We start from the raw sequence: 18,380 nt of genomic DNA, 5'->3' as shown, positions 1-18,380 counted from the left end.
AGCCTCAGACCTGCAACAATCCTGGTGTCAAACAAGCTTTGGCAATGTGCTGTGGGTGTAAAGCTGACAAGCTGGCCAGAGCAGTTCTGGCTTATTGGCACCCAAACTAATAAAAAAAGACATCGTTTTTCTTAACCTGGTTACAGTGGCCATTTAAATGCTGAGAGAAAGCACACGAAAACTTTACCGCTTTCACGGTTGCCCTATTACTTCTTTCCCATTTTTTACAAACACCAAATTTTATAGAATTTATGCCCTGAAGTATGTTTTCAGCATATAAAGGCCGCGCACGTCTTGTGCGAATGTGGAGTGGCTTTCACTTTAAGACTCATTTGGAATGTGGGGTACATGGACCCAAATTGCTGCTTGTGCTGCACATACAGAAATAAGAGGCCCTGGGCATGTTCCAGCTTTCTCTTTAAAAAGAGAAGAGTGATGTGATTTTTTTCACTTATCTTCTAATGTCTTGTAATAAAGCCATCATCTACCCTCATGTGGATATTCTAGACAAGAGGTTCTATGTGCGGTCCCTTGATAATTGCCTAAATTAAAATATTAAAGGCCTACCAGCCGCTGCGTTGACCTTTTCCTGCCTTGCCACAGTCAGATGAGCTGCTGTTTATTGGAAAGCCTCCTTCTCACAGGTGACAGAGCTTCCTGTCTTCTCTTTCCACCCCTCACAATGTTGGGCACTACTGTCCTGCTGTTTTGGAAGCTTCGACTAAATTCTTCCCTCCTAAGCCCTAGGATATGATGCCTCCCAGTCTTAAATATTTTGATTAGCATCTAAATCCTTCAGATCCAAAACTTGGTCACAATGAATCTAATGAATGCCCTGTCCTTGGCAGATGCTCATTCAGAGCTTTACATGGCCACCTCTGTTGTGCTGCTGGCGTCAGGCTGGGAGAGGAAGACCCGAGTCAGTGACGCACTAACTAACTTGTTGGCTGGTGAGCAGCAGCCAGGGGCTTCAAAAGGATATTTGAACCTACGTTGGTCCTGCCCAAGATGAAAAGTGCAGAATCCAAACTCTAATTGGGGCTTGTATCCTCACAGAACAGAGCCTTGTGAAAAGCTGTGTAAACACAAGGCCTCTGGGGACCAAAAGTATCAGAAAATAGCATTCAGGAGATGAATAGAGGAGATGAGGCAAAAGAGGAAAAGTGTTGCAGACTTGAAAGCCTGACCAGTTCCTATGGCTCAGAGGTACAGCTATGGCCTCCTCCCCAGTGCTCTCTGAGGGAGGGGGCTTTAGTGGGCCATCATCCCAACATGCTGCAGCCAGTAGCAGGTGCACCCCAGCATAGGGATGTATGAAGCCGCCCTCCTTCCAGTTTCTTTTTTTAAGTGAAAGAACAAAAGTTGTATGCCATAGTGTATATTAAGAGATAAATATCATTATGTGTCTGGATTGTTTTCCAGAGGCAGGGATGTTGAGACTGAAACTTTATTATCCTTTTTCTCCATGGAAAAAATAGCTTGTGGTTAAATGAAACCAATCTGCCCAATATGAAGTTATGTACTTTTTCTTTTCTTTCTCAGGTTCGCGTTGACAGTGGCATCCAACCAGGAAGTGATATCAGCATCTATTATGACCCTATGATATCAAAAGTTAGTTCCATTTCTTTATTTTCTTTGAAACAGTACACATATTTAATCCAGGAATCAGAAGTTGAGCCTTTTTCTTAACAATGTGCTGTAATTAAACAAACCAGAGGACAGTATATGAAAGTGAGAGCAGTGCTCTCATGGCTCTGTAGGGCTCCCTCAGCCATAGGGTCACATGGCCACCAGCACTGCTCGGTGCATGTGCACAGCACCCATTTTAGCCAATGGCAGCTCGGCCTGCTGCAATGAAAGGAATTAGGTTGGTTTTGCCCTTCCAAAAGAGGGTGATGTAAGTGGCAGGCTCTGTGGAGGACTGGGCCTGTAGGCTGTATTTGTTAAGAGTACTCTTGACCTTGGAAGGTTTTCTAAATGACAGCTTGAGTGGATTTGACTTTGGTTGTTTACACTATGGCTGGAACCCAGAGCTTGGTGCGTCCCAGTCAGGTCACCACCTGACCCAGCTAACTTTTATAGAAAAGTGTACCATAAGACTTGGCCTATGTGTCTTTTTAAACTTTAACTTAGCAGAGTAAAGTAAAAAAATCATAGACTTCTAAAATCTTAAGACTTCATAAATTGTAAAATGCTGCAATGTATAAACTTTGGATTTTATTTAAGAACTCCTTGTCTCTGAAACAATAACTTTATCTCAAGGACTGATTATCTTTAGGTTTTCCTTTAGTTTTGTGCTTGGGATCAAACGGGGATCATGCAGGGTTGCCCAGCACTCTGCCATGAACCACACCCCTGGTCCCCAAGTGCTTTCTTATGTAGTTGTAGCTGAAGAAACAAGCTACACAATTTTTATCTTCACAATTTTTTCACTTATTTTTACCATTAATATTCTTAAAAGAAATCTTAGATGCTTTAATTATTAGAGAAACACACTTTGAAAGTAAAAATACACAAAATATTACAAACTGATTTTCAAACTTGCTGTTTCTTTTTTAGATGAATGTTCTTCCATTCAGAAAAGTGCCCTACAAATTTTCTAGATGAATTATATGTGTAAAATTTATTTATTTATTTATTTTTCTGAGACAGTGTCTCACTATGTAGCTGGATGACCTGGAACATGCTTTGTAAACCAGACTGGTCTCAAACTCACAGAGATCTGTCTGCTTCTGCCTCTCAAGTGCTGGCCTTAAAGGTATATGCCACCATGTGGCAAACTGGGTTTATATTAAAGAGTGTATAAAATTTACTAAAATAATTACAGCCTATAATTTGTTGATATGCATTAAAAAAGACAATATATGTTGTCAAGGTCTTATTTTTTAAAATTTTAGAGATTCCATATAAAAAGACATAGATTCATGCAGAAAAATGGCCCTCCTTGTTTCAGCCAGCACCTTCAACTTTTGTGTTAGGCTGTGGGAGACGGTAATTTTAAGGACAGTTTAACCTTTTCTTTCACTTTCATACTGGCTCTTTTGAAAGTTACAAAAGTTTTAGTTGTTTAGGAAATCAAACTTGGAAGCCTAGAAAACCAGGGATATTAGAGATTCATCCCTAGCCCCACACTGTGCCATGTGCTGCGGGGCTGGGTCAGTTCTTCAGGCTCTGTTCCCTCCTCTCCTCCATCTTCCTTCTGTGCTTGTTTCCAGTTTTCAAATCTTCTTTACTATGACAATGACATGTCGTGGAAACATCTGAGATGGGTTGGTTCTCATTTGTTTATTCAAAGAAATCTTAATTGTCATTTTGTATTTGAAAATTGAAAAGACACATTGGTGAATGTGTTAGGAAATATAAACCTTTACGTGTCCTCGTCACTGTGTGTGGCTGGCTGTTTATACAGTTTTGTTTGCTTGCTTGTAGCTAATCACATATGGGTCTGATAGAGCAGAAGCACTGAAGAGGATGGAAGACGCACTGGATAATTACGTGATCCGAGGTAAAATATACACATTTGCTGTTCTGTTACTATGTGTGGCATCCGGTCTAGTGAACAGCATGAGGCTTTGTACTTAGGGAATTCCACAAAATAATTATTACTGTGCTTAAATGAAGATGAGAAAAGTATGAACAAGTTGAACATTGACACCAGGCACAGGTGTTTGGCTCTCTGCAGTCTAAGTTATTTAATTGAACATGGGACATAGCTCATTCCTCTGAAGGACTCATGGTATCTCTTACTTGTATACTGTATGTAGTACGAGAGACTGTGAGGAACCGTTGTCCCACATAGTTGGAGAGCGAGTTTGCTGTGTCACTGTCTGTGAGTTTTTGGGTTGGAAGTAGGAAGCTTACAGACATGTGCAAATGGACACAGGGCCTTCCTTACATTTGATTAATTCGGGCTCTGGGAGAACAGCTCTTGGCTTCTGCGTGGAGAAGAGGTAGGTAGTTTGCTGGAAAGTGCAGTTTTCTTCCCTGGGTCTCTGCCCTCATTTCTGAGTGAGGTGCTGCCTGAAACAGAAGCCGCTCTTGTACTTGACTCTGTAAAGTGGTTATCCTTACCCACTTTGAGGAGAAAATTGTATACTAAATATTAGTACCAACTTTGTGTTAGTAATGAAAATAGCTTTGCTATCAGATTCAAGTGTACATTATAATTTTGAATGGCCAGTGGGAGTTTAAGATCATCCTCTAGGCAAGCCTGGGTGCTGGATCATTTTTGGCCTCTGCTCTTCCAGGGGACCTGAGTTTGGGTTCAGCATCTACATCAGGTGGCTCACAACCACTCATAACTCAAGCTCCAGGGGGCTGACCAGAGCTTCTGGCCTCTGTAGGTACACACAATAATGTGTACAAACAGACATCTGAATAAAGATACAAGATCGGCAGGAAGTGGGGTGGGTATGGTAGAAATGAGTAGGGAATTGGAAACAAGTAAATGAGATAAAGGTAGAGACTCTGTGACTATGAATGTGACTGTTTTTGAAACTGGACTAATTAGTGTTTCGTAAGTAAGACTCAAAATGGAATACTAACAACTAATGGGACACATTTCAGATGAGTCATACAATCCTGCAGAAGGGTGAGAGTGTGAGGAGAACTAACCCAAATAAACTGTGTATTTACTATACATATCCCTAGGCTAAAGAGAAAATATGTCTAGATAAATATTAAACTCTAATTAGTATGTTTATTTTTCATAGTTGATGCTTTAGCAGGTCTGAAACGAATTTATGTACATTCTGGAATTGAGGAAATAAATACATGTATTGTGGATAATAAGAACCAAGTTTCTCCTTGTCAGAAAGGCAGTAACAGATGTGGGAATGAATGCCTGGGGTGGAAAGAACCCTGTGTGTGGTATGAAGTTGAGTCTGAAGGTATCCGTGAGAACTCTTGGGCTTTAATATAAACTGAGGACTATGTAAAGGTGTGTGCATGTGTGTGAATGTACCCATGTATACACACACCATATGTACATTCTCTAGCTGAAGGGTCTGAATTTGGGCACTGTTGGCACTTTGGGGACAGCAGTTGTAGGATGATAGTCCTGTATAGAGTGTGCTTGTTCATGTGCTTGGCTTCTGTCCACTCAGTTTACTAAATGTGTCCAGGCTTGGCTTCAGGAAGAGCATAAGATGAGCCTGAACTGTCCATGTAAGAGGGGAAGCTGTGCTGGAAAAGTGCAGTCAGGACAGGCGAGATCCACACCTGTCATCCCAGCACTCACCTGGACTCCACTTACTTGGTAGGCTGAGGCAGGAGGATTGGTGTGTGACAGTTCCAGGCCAGTTTTGGCTACAGTGTGACACCCTGTATAAACTGTAAAACAAACAAACCAAGGAAAACCTCAAAAGCAGATCTAGTAGGAAGACACAGGAGCTGCTTGAAGAGGCCTCCACTGGTCAAACTCAGAGTCTGCCACACAGGAAGTAGTGCCAGCAGTGGCTTACAGCCTGTAGCTGAAGTGAGAGTCAGGAGCTGGAAATATTTGGGTTGGATAAATGAAGGAGATGGCATGGCTCCTTCACATAGATTTTAAACCAATAGATGTAGAAAAAACACTGTATTGAGAATATAAAACATAAGAAAATCAGTAGATGCTGAAGTTAATGGGGAAAATAGAGAAACAACTCTTTTCATAATTTCTTGGCACCCCTCCATAATACACTTAATAAGCAACATGGGAACTGCTTCATGATTGCAACTTTACCCAGCAGCCAGGGCTCACTCCTGTCCTGCTCCTCTTGTTATCATTGGTGACACACATGCACACCCACACACCCACACACACATGCATGCAGGCACACGACTTGAAAATGGGTGACTGAATATAATCATGAGGAAACACCAGACATACCAACCTGAAAGACAGTCAACAAAATAAATGGCTTCTGATCTTCAAAGGTGTCAAGGTCAATAAACACAAAGAGAAGGCAGCAGCTTATCTAGATCAAAGCAAACCAGAGGCACAGACCAGCCAGTGCAAGGGGGTTTGCACTAGATCCTGGACCAGGAAAAAGGCTTTCCTTTGTAGTAAAAGTCGTAAGTAGGACAGCTGGGGAAGTTTGAGTAATGTCTGTAGTTTAGATAGACACTTGTCTGCAGAAGAAACTTTTCTTAGGAAATGTACAGGATGATGTTTGGAGGCTGTCCTGTCTTCAACTTACCTTCCAGTGTTTACATTAGAAAATGGTGTGTGTGGTCTGTGGTCTATGCGTAGAGACTACCACAGACTCAGAGCCTGGGTCAAGGGTGAACAATAATTATCTGTATTAGTTTGTCAACTTTTGAAGATTCTGAAATCATTACAGAATAAGTTGTTTTTTGTTGTTGTTGTTGTTTTTTAAAATAAAAGGTTCCCTCCCTGCTTCCTACTATTACCTTTGATATTTACTTATTTACCTGGTGAATTCTAAAGGATGGGTGTGTTTTAAAACTGTTTTGTAAAGGGCAGGAAAGGAAGAAGAATTTACTGTATTGTTAAGTACCTGCTTCATTGGTAAATGTGGATTCACCCCCCCTCCCCCCGCCCCACCAAATTACTTGAACATTTGTGAAAGTAGAGAAATTTTAGAGCATAGTATACCTAGATTAAACTTAAATTCCAAGTCCCCAGGAAAGAAGCAGTGGCCTCGGCCTCTGTTTGATCCTGGTGGAGTGCACAGCTAGTGTCTGGCCTGCTGTTTTGGAACCAGCAGGCAGTCAGAAGGCTGCCCCAGAGGCCTCCCTCTGTGGCCTGGTCATGATTTCCCATGCAGATGGGATCTGGTGAACTCTGGCACAGGTCACCCCAATTCCCAATCTGAAACTCTCACTCATAATTTTTATGATTATGTGATTAATAATATTAGTGAGGCTATAAACTAACTCTGAAAGAATACTGTACTGTCCGCCTACTGTTTATACAGGGACTTACTCACATGGCATTGTCTTTCCTGGGACATGGAAAGACAGCAAACTAAATGCACAGTGGTACCTCTCATATGGATCGTTCCTTCCCTCTGCTGTTTCGAGCTTTTTATGTACGGAATGGTTTCCTGATTATTCCTGTTTGGGCTTTAGAATCCGTTCCTGGGCACTAGTTCTTGGAGCAGCTAGTTGTGCTGTCAGCCATACATGGAAAAGAAGGGTTACTTCACTGTGTGCCTTAGAGAACCAGAACCGCTGGGGCTTAATCTCACATAGCAGTATGTGGTATGCTACTCAGAGTGTAAGGAAAAATGTATTTGAGTTTCAGTTTTATTCTTGAAACATTACTTAGTGAAATCTAAGTCTTTTTCATGTTGTATTTATTATAAAGTAGAAAGATTAAAAAAAATTCTTCAATAGAATGGAAGCAGCCTAGATGCCCATCAATAGATGAATGTGTATCGAAAATGTGGTATATAGACACAATAGAATTTTACTATGCTGTAAAGAAAAATGAAATTATGAAAATTTCAGGAAAATGGATGGGGTTGGAAAGAATTATATTAAGCAAGGTGATCCAGACTCAGAAAGACATCAACCTTGTCTTCTCATTGTTATGATCACGACCACTCTAGTTTGTAGAGTTTGTAGTGTGTGTGTGTGTGTGTGTGTGTGTGTGTGTTTATAAACAGGTGTAAATGTGGGTGAAGTCAGAAAGGAGACCAAGAGAGTGTAAAGAGAAGTTCTGAGGGCATGGGGGGAGAGTACAGAGGACACACGTGACAGGAAAGCCGCAGGAGCCTGAGGACAGAGGGAAGGGATGAAAGAGAGTCAACTGTAAGAAGAGCAGGTGCCCATGTGTGTGCTTGGCTCTGCTGTTTAATATCCTGAATTTAAGTAATATTTGTTCACAATCCTTTTGGGTTACCTTTTCTAAAACAAATACCCCTTTTCAACTATGAATATGGAATGAAATGCCATTGCAGCATTTACCCTGTCACTTGTATTTATTTCAATATTTTGGGTATCAGAAAGTAACTTCATCTTGTCCAAATTATAAACTGCATCTTTAAACCGTGTTATATTTGCTGAAGGCAGATTGTGCTGTTTGGGTATTGGCAGTATGGAGAGATGAGAAACCTCTACCAGGTCTAGGCTGTAAAGGAAAACTCAGTAAAGCTAACTGTGAAATATTACATATGTAGGCAAATATTAATTTTATTTTACTAACTGGAGCAGTAATCATAGGAGTTAGACTGTCTCACTAACCTATTTACTATTTCAGTAGCAGGTTGGGGAGAGTGTCTTGTGAATGGATTAACTGAGTTATTAATTTTCATGTAAGAACAATCATTTTTCTCTCTTTGAATTAAATTGCTGCTGCACCTTAGTCTTCTGATGTTGGTCCTCCCGTAGGGTGTTATTTCTTGCACACTTTGGTTATTGTAATACCTGTGGCAGTGTGTGGGGTTGATTTCATCCTGCCTGAGTCTGCTGCTTCTCCTGCTGTTTGGCTTCCTTCCTGTTGGTGGCCCTGGCCAGGTCTTGAGACCCTCTTACCTGTCATGGACTGGAGTGGGAATCCCTCAGACAGCACCAGCCTGTTTCTCACAGGCATCTATCTGCCTTGCTCAGAGTGAAACAAGTGTTTTCCCCTTGTCCTCTCCATGTCAGCTGAGGCAGCCTCTGTTACTCTGTAGACCCAGAGATTAGGACATTCTGACTCACATCCTTCCCTTGACATCAGCCTAGCCATTCCGATTGTGGCTAAGTCCATCACTCTCTCAGGTCCCACTCATTTTCTCCACAGACACTGTCAGCCCTTTGCTGTGGAGTACAGCCTGGGCAGTTTCCATTGTGCGGTTGTAAACGATGTGCTTCCCACCTTCACTCCCTCCTCGTGATGTGTAGGCCTTCCAGCTTCACTCTGCTTCTCCCCACTACTCTCTCATTTTTCTGAAGGCACAGTGACTTTTTCCTGGGGCCTGTTGGACCTTGACTGCTGCATTGGCCTTTCAGCTGCATTTGACTGTCTCTCCTCCTCTTTGGCTGGATTGCCCTCCTTTCAGTCTTCTCCACACAAATGCCCACTGGCAACCATTTGCTTTGTGCAACAATGAAAATCTTTGATTTTTTAAAAAATTATCTATTTTATTCTCTATATATGAGTGTTTTGCTTGTATGTATGTATGTGTGTATGTGCACCATGTATATGTCTTGTGCTCATGGAGTCAGAAGAGGGCACCAGTCTGCCTGGAACTGGAGTTTTGAGTGGTTGTGAGCCACCATATGGGTGCTGGGAATTGAACCTGTACCTTCTGCAAGAGCAACAAGTGTTCTTAACTACTAAGCCATCTCTCCAGCCATGTGAAAAGTTCTCAAAACAGGTAAAATTCCTTCTACGATCCAGACCTCAAGTTTCCATCCCCACATCTTGCTTCACCTTTCTCTTAGGAACCTTGTTGTGGTCATTTCCTATGCACAGCACCTCTCTCTGGCAGATGAGATCCCTTTTTTAAAAGTGCTTTGATTTTGTCCATTTGTAATACACGATCCAGTTGCTAATCCTCCTTTCACATCACCACCCATTTCAAGAAGATTGTAGAGTTTCGCCCCTTTGTCTGTCTCTCTAAGCATCTTATCAAATGCTGCCTACTTGTAGATAAATGTCCCCTTGTTTTCACTGGTTATTCGTTACGTCATCAGACACATCATAGACCTTCTGTTACCTCTGTAGTGAAAGTATTTGTTTGTTTAATAAAAGTCCTTATATATGTCTCATATGTCTGTGCTTCAGGCATGTAGTTGATTTTTAGTATTCTTTGCCTGTTAATATAAAGCCCTTGGAAGCAGTAATTTTTGGCTATGAGCTAAATTGTTGCTTGCAAAGCAAGGTTGGGATAGGGGTACGTTTCTCACAGACATGTAATGCAAAGGTTATTTATTTTGCAACCCTCTAAATAGGATAACTCCATCTGTGGAATTTTTGTATAAAGGAATAACATTCCTAGTAGAATTCTGGAACTTGATATAAGTGTTTGAGGTAGGTGAGATGATTTAAGAATTTGATTTTATACAGTGGAGATATACAGTATTTTGTGAATTGGAAACAGAGATGGTAACATGTTTATATAGGTTGATAATGTGGTCTAGAATAAAGAGATGCATAGAAAAAATGCCCAGGAGGATATAGTAAGTTGTTAATATTAATTAGCCTAGGGATGAATAGTTATTTCAGAAAGCTAAACCTGTGTCCTCATATGTGAACTTCGTGTTCATGATAACCTGCTCTAACCAAGTTGTCTCGATACAGTGGTATGGATGCTATGGAAATATACTTGGTTTTTATGTGATGAGTTTGTTGGTCCTTTCAGATAGTGACATTTTTAAGGGGATAAACATGCATACAGACAGATAAACAGACTAGGGCTTGACCTACTTCATTTACATTGCCAAAGTGAAATTCCTGCCACATCAGGAAGCCCCTAAGAGGAGGAAATGAAAGAAAGGTGTTGAACACATCACTTCAACTTGCATTCCCTTGCTTAGAAATTTGTTGTCATGCTTAGCTACAAGAAGGGTGGAAAATGGAGTCTGAGTGGGTAGGTTTTGCTTTGCTTTTGTTTTAATATTTTTATTAGCTAAGGAGACAAGTAATTGAGTTATTCTTAGACAAAGGGAGTGAGACAGAGAGACAGAGTTTGTGTTTGTGTGTACATCACAGGTCAATGTTGGTATCTTTCCTAGTAGCTCTCCAGGGTCTCTCACTAACCGAGAACTCACTGATTTGACTAGACTGCCTGGACAGCAAGCTCCAGGAAGTGATCCTCCTGTCTCTGCCCAACACTGACATACACAGCTATCCTCTGCATTTTTCACATAGGAGTGAAACTGAGGTCCTTTCATTTGTATGGCAAGCATTTTATCAATTCCCTCAGCCCTCCCAAAGTTAGATTGTTACCTGACTCATTGTTCTCCAATTCAGCTTCAACTTTTATTTTTAGGTGTTACGCACAACATCCCCTTGCTTCGCGAGGTGATAATCAACACACGCTTTGTGAAAGGGGACATCAGCACCAAATTTCTCTCTGATGTGTATCCTGATGGCTTCAAAGGTATGTGTGTGTGTATATATATGCGCTGAACTGTTTAGTTCTCAGAAGTTTGTTATGTCAGGTTATTTTTGTTCTTAATTGCAACACATAGCTTTTCTTTTATGACTGAAGGTTCCTTTGCTTCTGTTCCACTTAATGTATTAGCTTTTTGGAGTATTCTTGACCCTCCCCTTCCCTCCCCTTCCTTCCCCTCCCCTTCCCTATTCTCTCTGCCTGCCAGCCCTGCCTATTCCTCTACTGCCTAGCTATTGGCTGTTCAGCTTTTTATTAGACCAATCAGGTGCCTTAGGCAGGCAAAGCAACACGTCTTTAAATCATTAAACAAATGCAGCATAAACAAATGTAACACACTTTCACATAGTTGAAAGTAATATTCGACAGCATAAACAAATGTAACACATCTTTATGTAATTAAAGTAATATTTTACAATACTCCCATGTTATTCCCTGAGGTTATTTCATGCCAGATTTTCCTTCTCTGAGTGGCCACCATCTCCTGTCCTTCAGACAGTGGTTTCACCTTCCCCAGTTTTCCCCCAGAGCAAATCTTAGCTATGTTAAGCCATCATCTTTGACTGTTTGATGTATGTGCCTGAGAGACATCAGGAAGTGGCAAATGAAGCAAGTCCAGGACCTTCTCAATATGTTTGGGGCCGGGTCGCTATGCCCTGTGGGGTTACCCATCTGTTTCCCATCTGGCCTGATCTCCTCGGCACTGTTCATAGGCAAGTGCCTGTCTCTATGACTGCATTAAGATTTTCTATTATGTATGTTTATTTTCTCAAATCTATTTGTAACTGAGGGCACTTTTACAAAAGGTTCTTAGATTTGAACTTTGAAATGATTGGTTCTAAAATTTAAAAATAGGATACACAAGAATTGTTGACTTTTTAAATTTGAATATTAAAAAGCAAAATTTCTTTGATTTGAAACTAAAGGAAAAAATGAAGGAGCTATTTTAAGAACTATAATTTCAATTGACCAGATATGAGCATTTTGTATTTATTTCTCTAGTACCTTGTCACACTTTAACATCAAGCCCCTTTAAAAACAATATCAGAATTATCTCTTTTCCTTTGGGAAGTTACTGATTTTTTTGTATGAATTTGATTGAATATCTGAAGTATGCATATGTGTTATCATATTCTCTCTTTTGTGTGCTGCTGAGGATAGATTTCAGAGCCTGCTACTGGGGTGCCCCATGAAGTCTGAGGACCATTAGTTCTCTTTTGCTCCAAAGAGCTTAATGTATCTACTGATCTTTGTATGTTACGGAGGAATTGGAATATACTCACTGGTTCATTTGTAAATAATTGTAGTAAATCCATTTGGTGTTGACATGGGAGCAATGATATCATCATGTATTCTGTGTCCTGGGGTCTGGAACCATTAGTAGACTTCAGGAAGAAATGCAGAAATACTTTACCTTGAAAATGAAGGTCAATAAAAAGAAAACAGGAAAATTGCTCTAGTCTTGCTGGCCTGTGCAGGATTGCTAGGGTCCCAAGTCATCCCTGAGCCACACTTGAAGAATTCTTTTAGGTGTTTGCTTTGGGATGTCTGGGTCTCTTTTCTGTGATGCACCTCATATAAAATGTATGTATAGCTGTGGATTATGTGGGCCTTTTCTTCCCTGCTCCAGTGTCAGGAGAAGATCAGGGACGTGACATGGCCCACAAGGTTGTGGTTTATGAGTTAATGAGTGGTATCTCTGGAATCCTAGAATCAGGGGTGAGCTCCCATGTTGTGTTACAGTTCAATCAGTGTCTGAGATTTGTCCCAAAAAGGGATGTATCACTTGGGTTTTCCATACCCTTCTATTTTGTGAATACCTTTTTGTAGAGAATGTGCTACAGATCTTGAAAAGTATTTGTATTTAAATTCTTAGTATTTCTAGTTTATTCTGAGTGAGTTTTAGAAATAATGTTCTAACTACTTTATTTTTTTCAAATAAATTTGTGTCCCTACTGGATATTCTTTGCTCAGAACTCCAGTTGTACCTACTGTGCCATGTGGTTGTCTGCTGTCACATGACTGGCAGCAGACTGTGGTTGCTTCGGCTCTCAAGTGGTGTGCTAACTACAGACCCTGCAGTGTCTGACTCCTGCTTTGATACCCATTGATTCCTGAACAATTCTACCAGTGCAGCAGTTACCTGCTGCAAGGCAGTCAGGCACGTGAGGCCGGCCAGGGGCCAGACCACTGCCCCTGGGGCCAACTGAATTTTGGTGTGGAGAGAAATTGTGAGGGCGAGAAATTTGTTGATTTGTTGATTGACTAATCAGTTGGTTGATCTGCCTTCAAGTTCTCACTACATACATAAAGGCAGGAGAAGCATGCCTTTATTTTCTTTGAATCCTTCATGCTAGAAAAACATGGCCTTGTCCATGTCCCTGACTAGCATCAATCTGCTTCTACAGAGGTTGGAACTTTGGCCTTTTATCCTCACTCTCCTTAGAAATAAACTTATGGATGGGAGTGAGGACAAGAAGCAAGTGTGAGGAGCTGGTGTGGTTCCTAGAGAGCTCTCTGTGTCTGGCTTTCCCATTTATTGTTTGGTTCTATGTAACTATTTAAATCTCTTTCCTGGGGCTGGAGAGATGTTCAGCAGTTAAGAGTACTTGCTCTTCTTCCGGAGGACCCAAGTTTAGTTCTTACACCCATTTCAGTGGCTTATACCTTCAGTGGTTTATACCTCCAGCTTCAGGGAACCCACTGCCTCTGGCCTCCATGGGCACCTGCACATGGGCACCTGCATTCATGTGCACATACCCACATGCAGACGCACTCCTGCATATAATTTAAAATAATAAAAGTAAGAGTTTTGAGCTGTTGGACTTGGGTGCTGGGAAACAGACTCTCGAGAACCATGGATGCTCTGAACCCTGTGCCAGCTCAGATGCCGTGGTTTCATTTTTACCTAAACAGTTAAGTTTCTTTCTCTAAAAGATTCAATAAACATAACACTTTCATGTACTTCAGAGTTCAGATAAACAGGGCTGGTGGTAAGGTACAGGGGAGGGATCAACCATGTATCAGTCAACCTTTCTGCTAGTTGCTCCAGAGAGATTTTGGCCACCTTCGGTACATATGCCCTTAACACTTTATTGTTCACATTGCAGAGTAGCCAGACTATGAATTTTGGAATTGTCTACTCATAACTTTTAGAATAAAAGGTGTTTTACGCAGTCAGAGCTTTAGAAAAGTCAGTAATTTCTTGTTCTCCAGTATAAATGAAGAAGTTTGAAATATAGTTGCTTAGACAAGAAGCTTTCACTGAAAATTAAATCATGGTTTGTGTAAAAATAAGTGTTAAATGATAACTAGAAACTTGCTTTCAATAATGTCATTGTTCTGGTATTTGTAAATCTCTGACCAGAGAATTCTAGTTGGAAAATTAATAAACTTTGAAAACAAAACAAAGTCTCTTTCCCTGTGTTGGGCAGTGAGCTTTGAGTGAGCAAAGCTCAGGGTTCTTTGTTATGGCGCTTTCTTACACCCTTTCACCTGCTTCTTGTGTAATGCTGACTCCATAATAGATGTGTGGTGGAGTTCTTGTCTGATTGACTGATGACTGTAAGAGGAAGTGCAGATGCTGACATTACAGATGTGACTGATGCATTGATTTCCTACAGGACACACGTTAGCACAGAGTGAGAGAAACCAGTTACTGGCCATAGCATCGTCGTTGTTCGTGGCATCCCAGTTACGAGCACAGCGCTTTCAAGAGCATTCAAGGTATGAAGTGAATGGGCAGAAAATACTCATGATTGTCTTTTCTGCATAGAAACATGCCAACAAAAGCACAACAAAAGGTCTTGGCTCTTGATCTTCTCAGGGTCTTTGGGGAAGCACAGTAAGCTCACAGTAAACACAATGTGGTGCTGTGAATACATTAGTCTCCTTTCCTTCCCTTCCTCTTTTCCCCTCCTTTCCCTCCCTTTCCCCCCTTTCCCTCTTTTCCCCCTTCCCTTTCCTTCCTTCCTTCCTTCCTTCCTTCCTTCCTTCCTTCCTTCCTTCCTTCCTTCCTTCCTTCCTTCCTTCCTTCCTTCCTTCCTCCTTCCTTTTTTTTTTTTTTAACTTGGAAAAGAGTATCTTAGCTGTTTAATTTAGACATCAGTAGAGGTAAGAAGCCACTCTGATATTTTTGTTCTGAGAATTTTGTTCAGCTTAGTTTGCATTGGTTATTTCTATTTTATTAATTTGCTAGTCTCGAAAAATGTTCACTATACAGCATTAGGAACCAATCTCAGTGGTTAATACATACATGTCAGAAATTGGAAGCTGAAGGGTGGGGTTAACACCATGAGATGGTTATCTGTAACCCAAGGATAACTTTTAACTTTCTGGTGACCCAGGTGAAAGGGGACACACACCTTCTGATAGCATAAGCACAAAAATCTCATGGGCAATGCTGTTTTTCAGCGATGGGGTCACTGATCATAAAGCTATGCTTGCTAGAGTAACCCTTATAAGGAAAGCTGTGGTGTTGCTAGAACTGCACTATTATACTTTCCTTTTGCTTTTCTGCAAGAGGAACAATGAGAGAGTGGGGCGGTGATAGACGGTGGCCAAACAGCTCTGTTCAGCTGATCAGGGCGCCTCTGAGAAAGTAGACAAGTATCAAAGTTGTGTGCAGTTGCATCTTAGTACTTAATGGGGTTCATTTATGCTACTTCTTCAGAGAAAGTGCTAGAAGCTCAGTGTACAATCTTTTTAGAAGTAATGATTCAGTAGCTATTTGGAGAGGGGGTGTGGCAGTGGTTCAGTAAACTCCAGATGGTTGGCAGGAGAGGGAGCGTGGTCCGCAGAGCCATGAATAGGATAACTGCTCTCCTCGGTTGCCCTGCAGTCTAGTGTGGAAGTTAGGAGCCACATGTGCTGGTAAGGTTAAACTGAAAACCCCCTTCCTCCATCACTGGCCGTATTTCACGTGCTCAGCAGCCTCATGGTTTGCTGTGTGCTTTGTGAACACAATGGCCCTTTTCATCTCGGCAGCCCTGCTCCGCTGGGGCCTGTGGGCCTGTGCTGCTCCAGCAGGGGGTGTGCTCAGGAGAGAGTCTTAACCTCATGTTGTCTGTGGTTACTTTTTAAATGACTGTGATATTTCTGCCCTCACTCTCCTATTATTTGGATTACTGTTACCTCAGAAGTCCTAAGTAGTTAAATGTGAAATGATGTGGCTTTTAGGAGTTGTGTTGGCTTTTATTTAAAGGAAATAAATATGCTCGTTTATTCTGTGTCAGACTCTGAAGAGGACTGAAAGTATGAAAAGTGAAAATTGAGTTAACCCCAGACTTTGTTAGCAGTCACAGAAACATTGCAGTGTTTTTTTTTTTTTTTTTTTTTTTTTTTTTGGGGGGGGGTGCATTTTGCATAATTAGAGTCATCCTAGTAACACAGTTGACAAGCAGCTCCTTGTGCTCTGTTTTTTTTTGCAGTTCAAGCTTTAAGTCCAGGGCCAGAGCTATATTTTCAGCTCTTAATCTTTTTTGATTAAAAAACTACAGTATTATATTGTGATTATTTACTAACGATTCTTTGGAAAAGTTAAGTTTTAGAGGTATTTAAACATCTGCAACTTATGATAGTAGGTAGAGCCCCATCTAATCATTACTCAGCTTCCACAGTCATAAAAAAGTACCCCCCCCCATTTCCTCTCTATGCATTACCCACCTGCCCCAGTTGTTAATGTTTTAAGGGAAATTTCCAGGCACAAATAGACAAGTTTTACTTGTGTACTTCAATGAAATGCTGCTCCTGTGTGGCTTACGCCCCCAGAGACATATGTGCCAAGTGTCTCTGTCAGAAAGTTCGGTTGCCTCACCTCGATTTGGTGCTGCCTTCAGTGACTATCTTCCTTTGTGTTTGATTTCTGCAGAATTTCTACCCCAAATTGTAAATTTCATCATTGCTACTTTTATAACTTTGCATGTCATATTGTTGAACTCATTGTCTTTTTATAAGGGGGAAGAATCACATAAGTGAAATACACAGATTAGAGTTGTTATGCAGATAATCGTGCATACGTATATTTTCAATGGCACTGTTCCTTTTTAGTGAGTTGATTTTCTGTGGAACTTACCACTTACTTAGGCCAAAATGCTCTTAAACTATCACCACCGTTAACAACAGAGGCTCTCCACAGTTACAGGTTTGCTATGGAGGGGCCTGATGCCTCCGCCAAGCTTAGGTCTGCTATTTGAACCTTCACAGCCTGGCTTCTGAGGCTGTTTTTATGATTGGCTTGGGAATGGAGTGGCATGTCACTCTCCAGGTGTGGCTCCACCATGCAGTGTTTTCGCTTCCAAACCAGTAGCTCACAGCCCTTCCTCTGGCTTGCTTGTTTTGGCTGCTGATCTTATTTTTCCAATTTCTCTGTGGTTTTTACTCTTTCATCATTTATGACTTGGAAAAAGACATTACTATGTACCATAGTATTTAGATAGTAAAGTGGTAGAGGGCATTTCTGGGGAAAAAAGGCAAGTTAATGTCAGAGACAATAGTACGCTTCTTGGGATGCCTGTAAGTGTGCAGAACACAACTCTTACACACATACTGATTTACTGTGTAGTTATGCTCCTTTGTAATTCTTAACACTCTGGGGCTTGGGGGTGTCAGTCACTCAGAGCTGAGGCCTGGAGCACTGTCCCTAGATCCAAAATAAAGTTAAAAATAAAAATGCTTAATTAGCAGAGGTGAATATTAAAATTCTGTTGAAGGAATGCTTTCTCTTTGGTGGATCTGACATGATTTTACTGGCATGGTGGTTTGGTATAGTAATTTGTTGTACTAACTAATAATTGTTAGAAGGAAAAATAACAATGAGAATCCTTTAGTCCCTTTTGGTAATGTTTATATATGCCCGAAATACCTGCTCTCCTCAGCTCTAAACCCAGCTTGTGGAGCAGTCAGTGGAACTTACCTTGCCCTGGGCAGGCCCAGCTCTGCCCCTCAGGCTTCTCAGATGCTGGTGAGGAGGCCACCTGCCTTCAGAGAGATGTCCTATCTCCTTCCCTCTGGCGGCAGCGTTTCTCTGTAATTCATCTTCGTAAGGTTTGTAGCTCTGAAGCTGTCACCTGGGTTTTCTGCTAAGCCATGTAACTTACAGAGCAGAAAGCATGCTTGGTATTCTTAAGAGTGAGGAAGAGGCAGGTGAAGAGAAAGCCCTGTTCCCCTTTAGAGGTAGTCCTCTGGCCTAAGCCATGCTGTAAGGGGCAAGGGCAGTGTTACCTGTTTTCACACATTGCATTTATCTCAAGGTCTTTGAGAGTAAGTGCTGACTCTAGGCTTATAAAAGTGCTATTATTGCAGATACATAGAAGTTAACTAAATTTCACTGGC

At 41.2% G+C, this 18,380-nt stretch overlaps 1 protein-coding gene across 1 annotated transcript in view; it reads left to right on the top strand.

Moving 5' to 3' along the window:
- The window catches only part of Pcca (propionyl-CoA carboxylase subunit alpha), a 359,306-nt gene that overhangs the window by 176,716 nt on the left and 164,210 nt on the right, over window positions 1-18,380 (top strand). The window contains exons 15-18 of the mRNA XM_028868277.2: window positions 1,543-1,611; window positions 3,430-3,505; window positions 10,926-11,036; window positions 14,672-14,774. Coding sequence (XP_028724110.1) covers window positions 1,543-1,611; window positions 3,430-3,505; window positions 10,926-11,036; window positions 14,672-14,774 — 359 coding nt within the window. The remainder of the gene's footprint in view (window positions 1-1,542; window positions 1,612-3,429; window positions 3,506-10,925; window positions 11,037-14,671; window positions 14,775-18,380) is intronic.

The sequence above is a fragment of the Peromyscus leucopus genome, chromosome 9 (genome assembly GCF_004664715.2).
Source record: "Peromyscus leucopus breed LL Stock chromosome 9, UCI_PerLeu_2.1, whole genome shotgun sequence".
In the NCBI taxonomy this organism is placed as follows: domain Eukaryota; kingdom Metazoa; phylum Chordata; class Mammalia; order Rodentia; family Cricetidae; genus Peromyscus; species Peromyscus leucopus.
The sequence above is the reverse complement of the archived record's forward strand: the minus strand, read 5'-3'. Positions and strand labels throughout refer to the sequence as shown.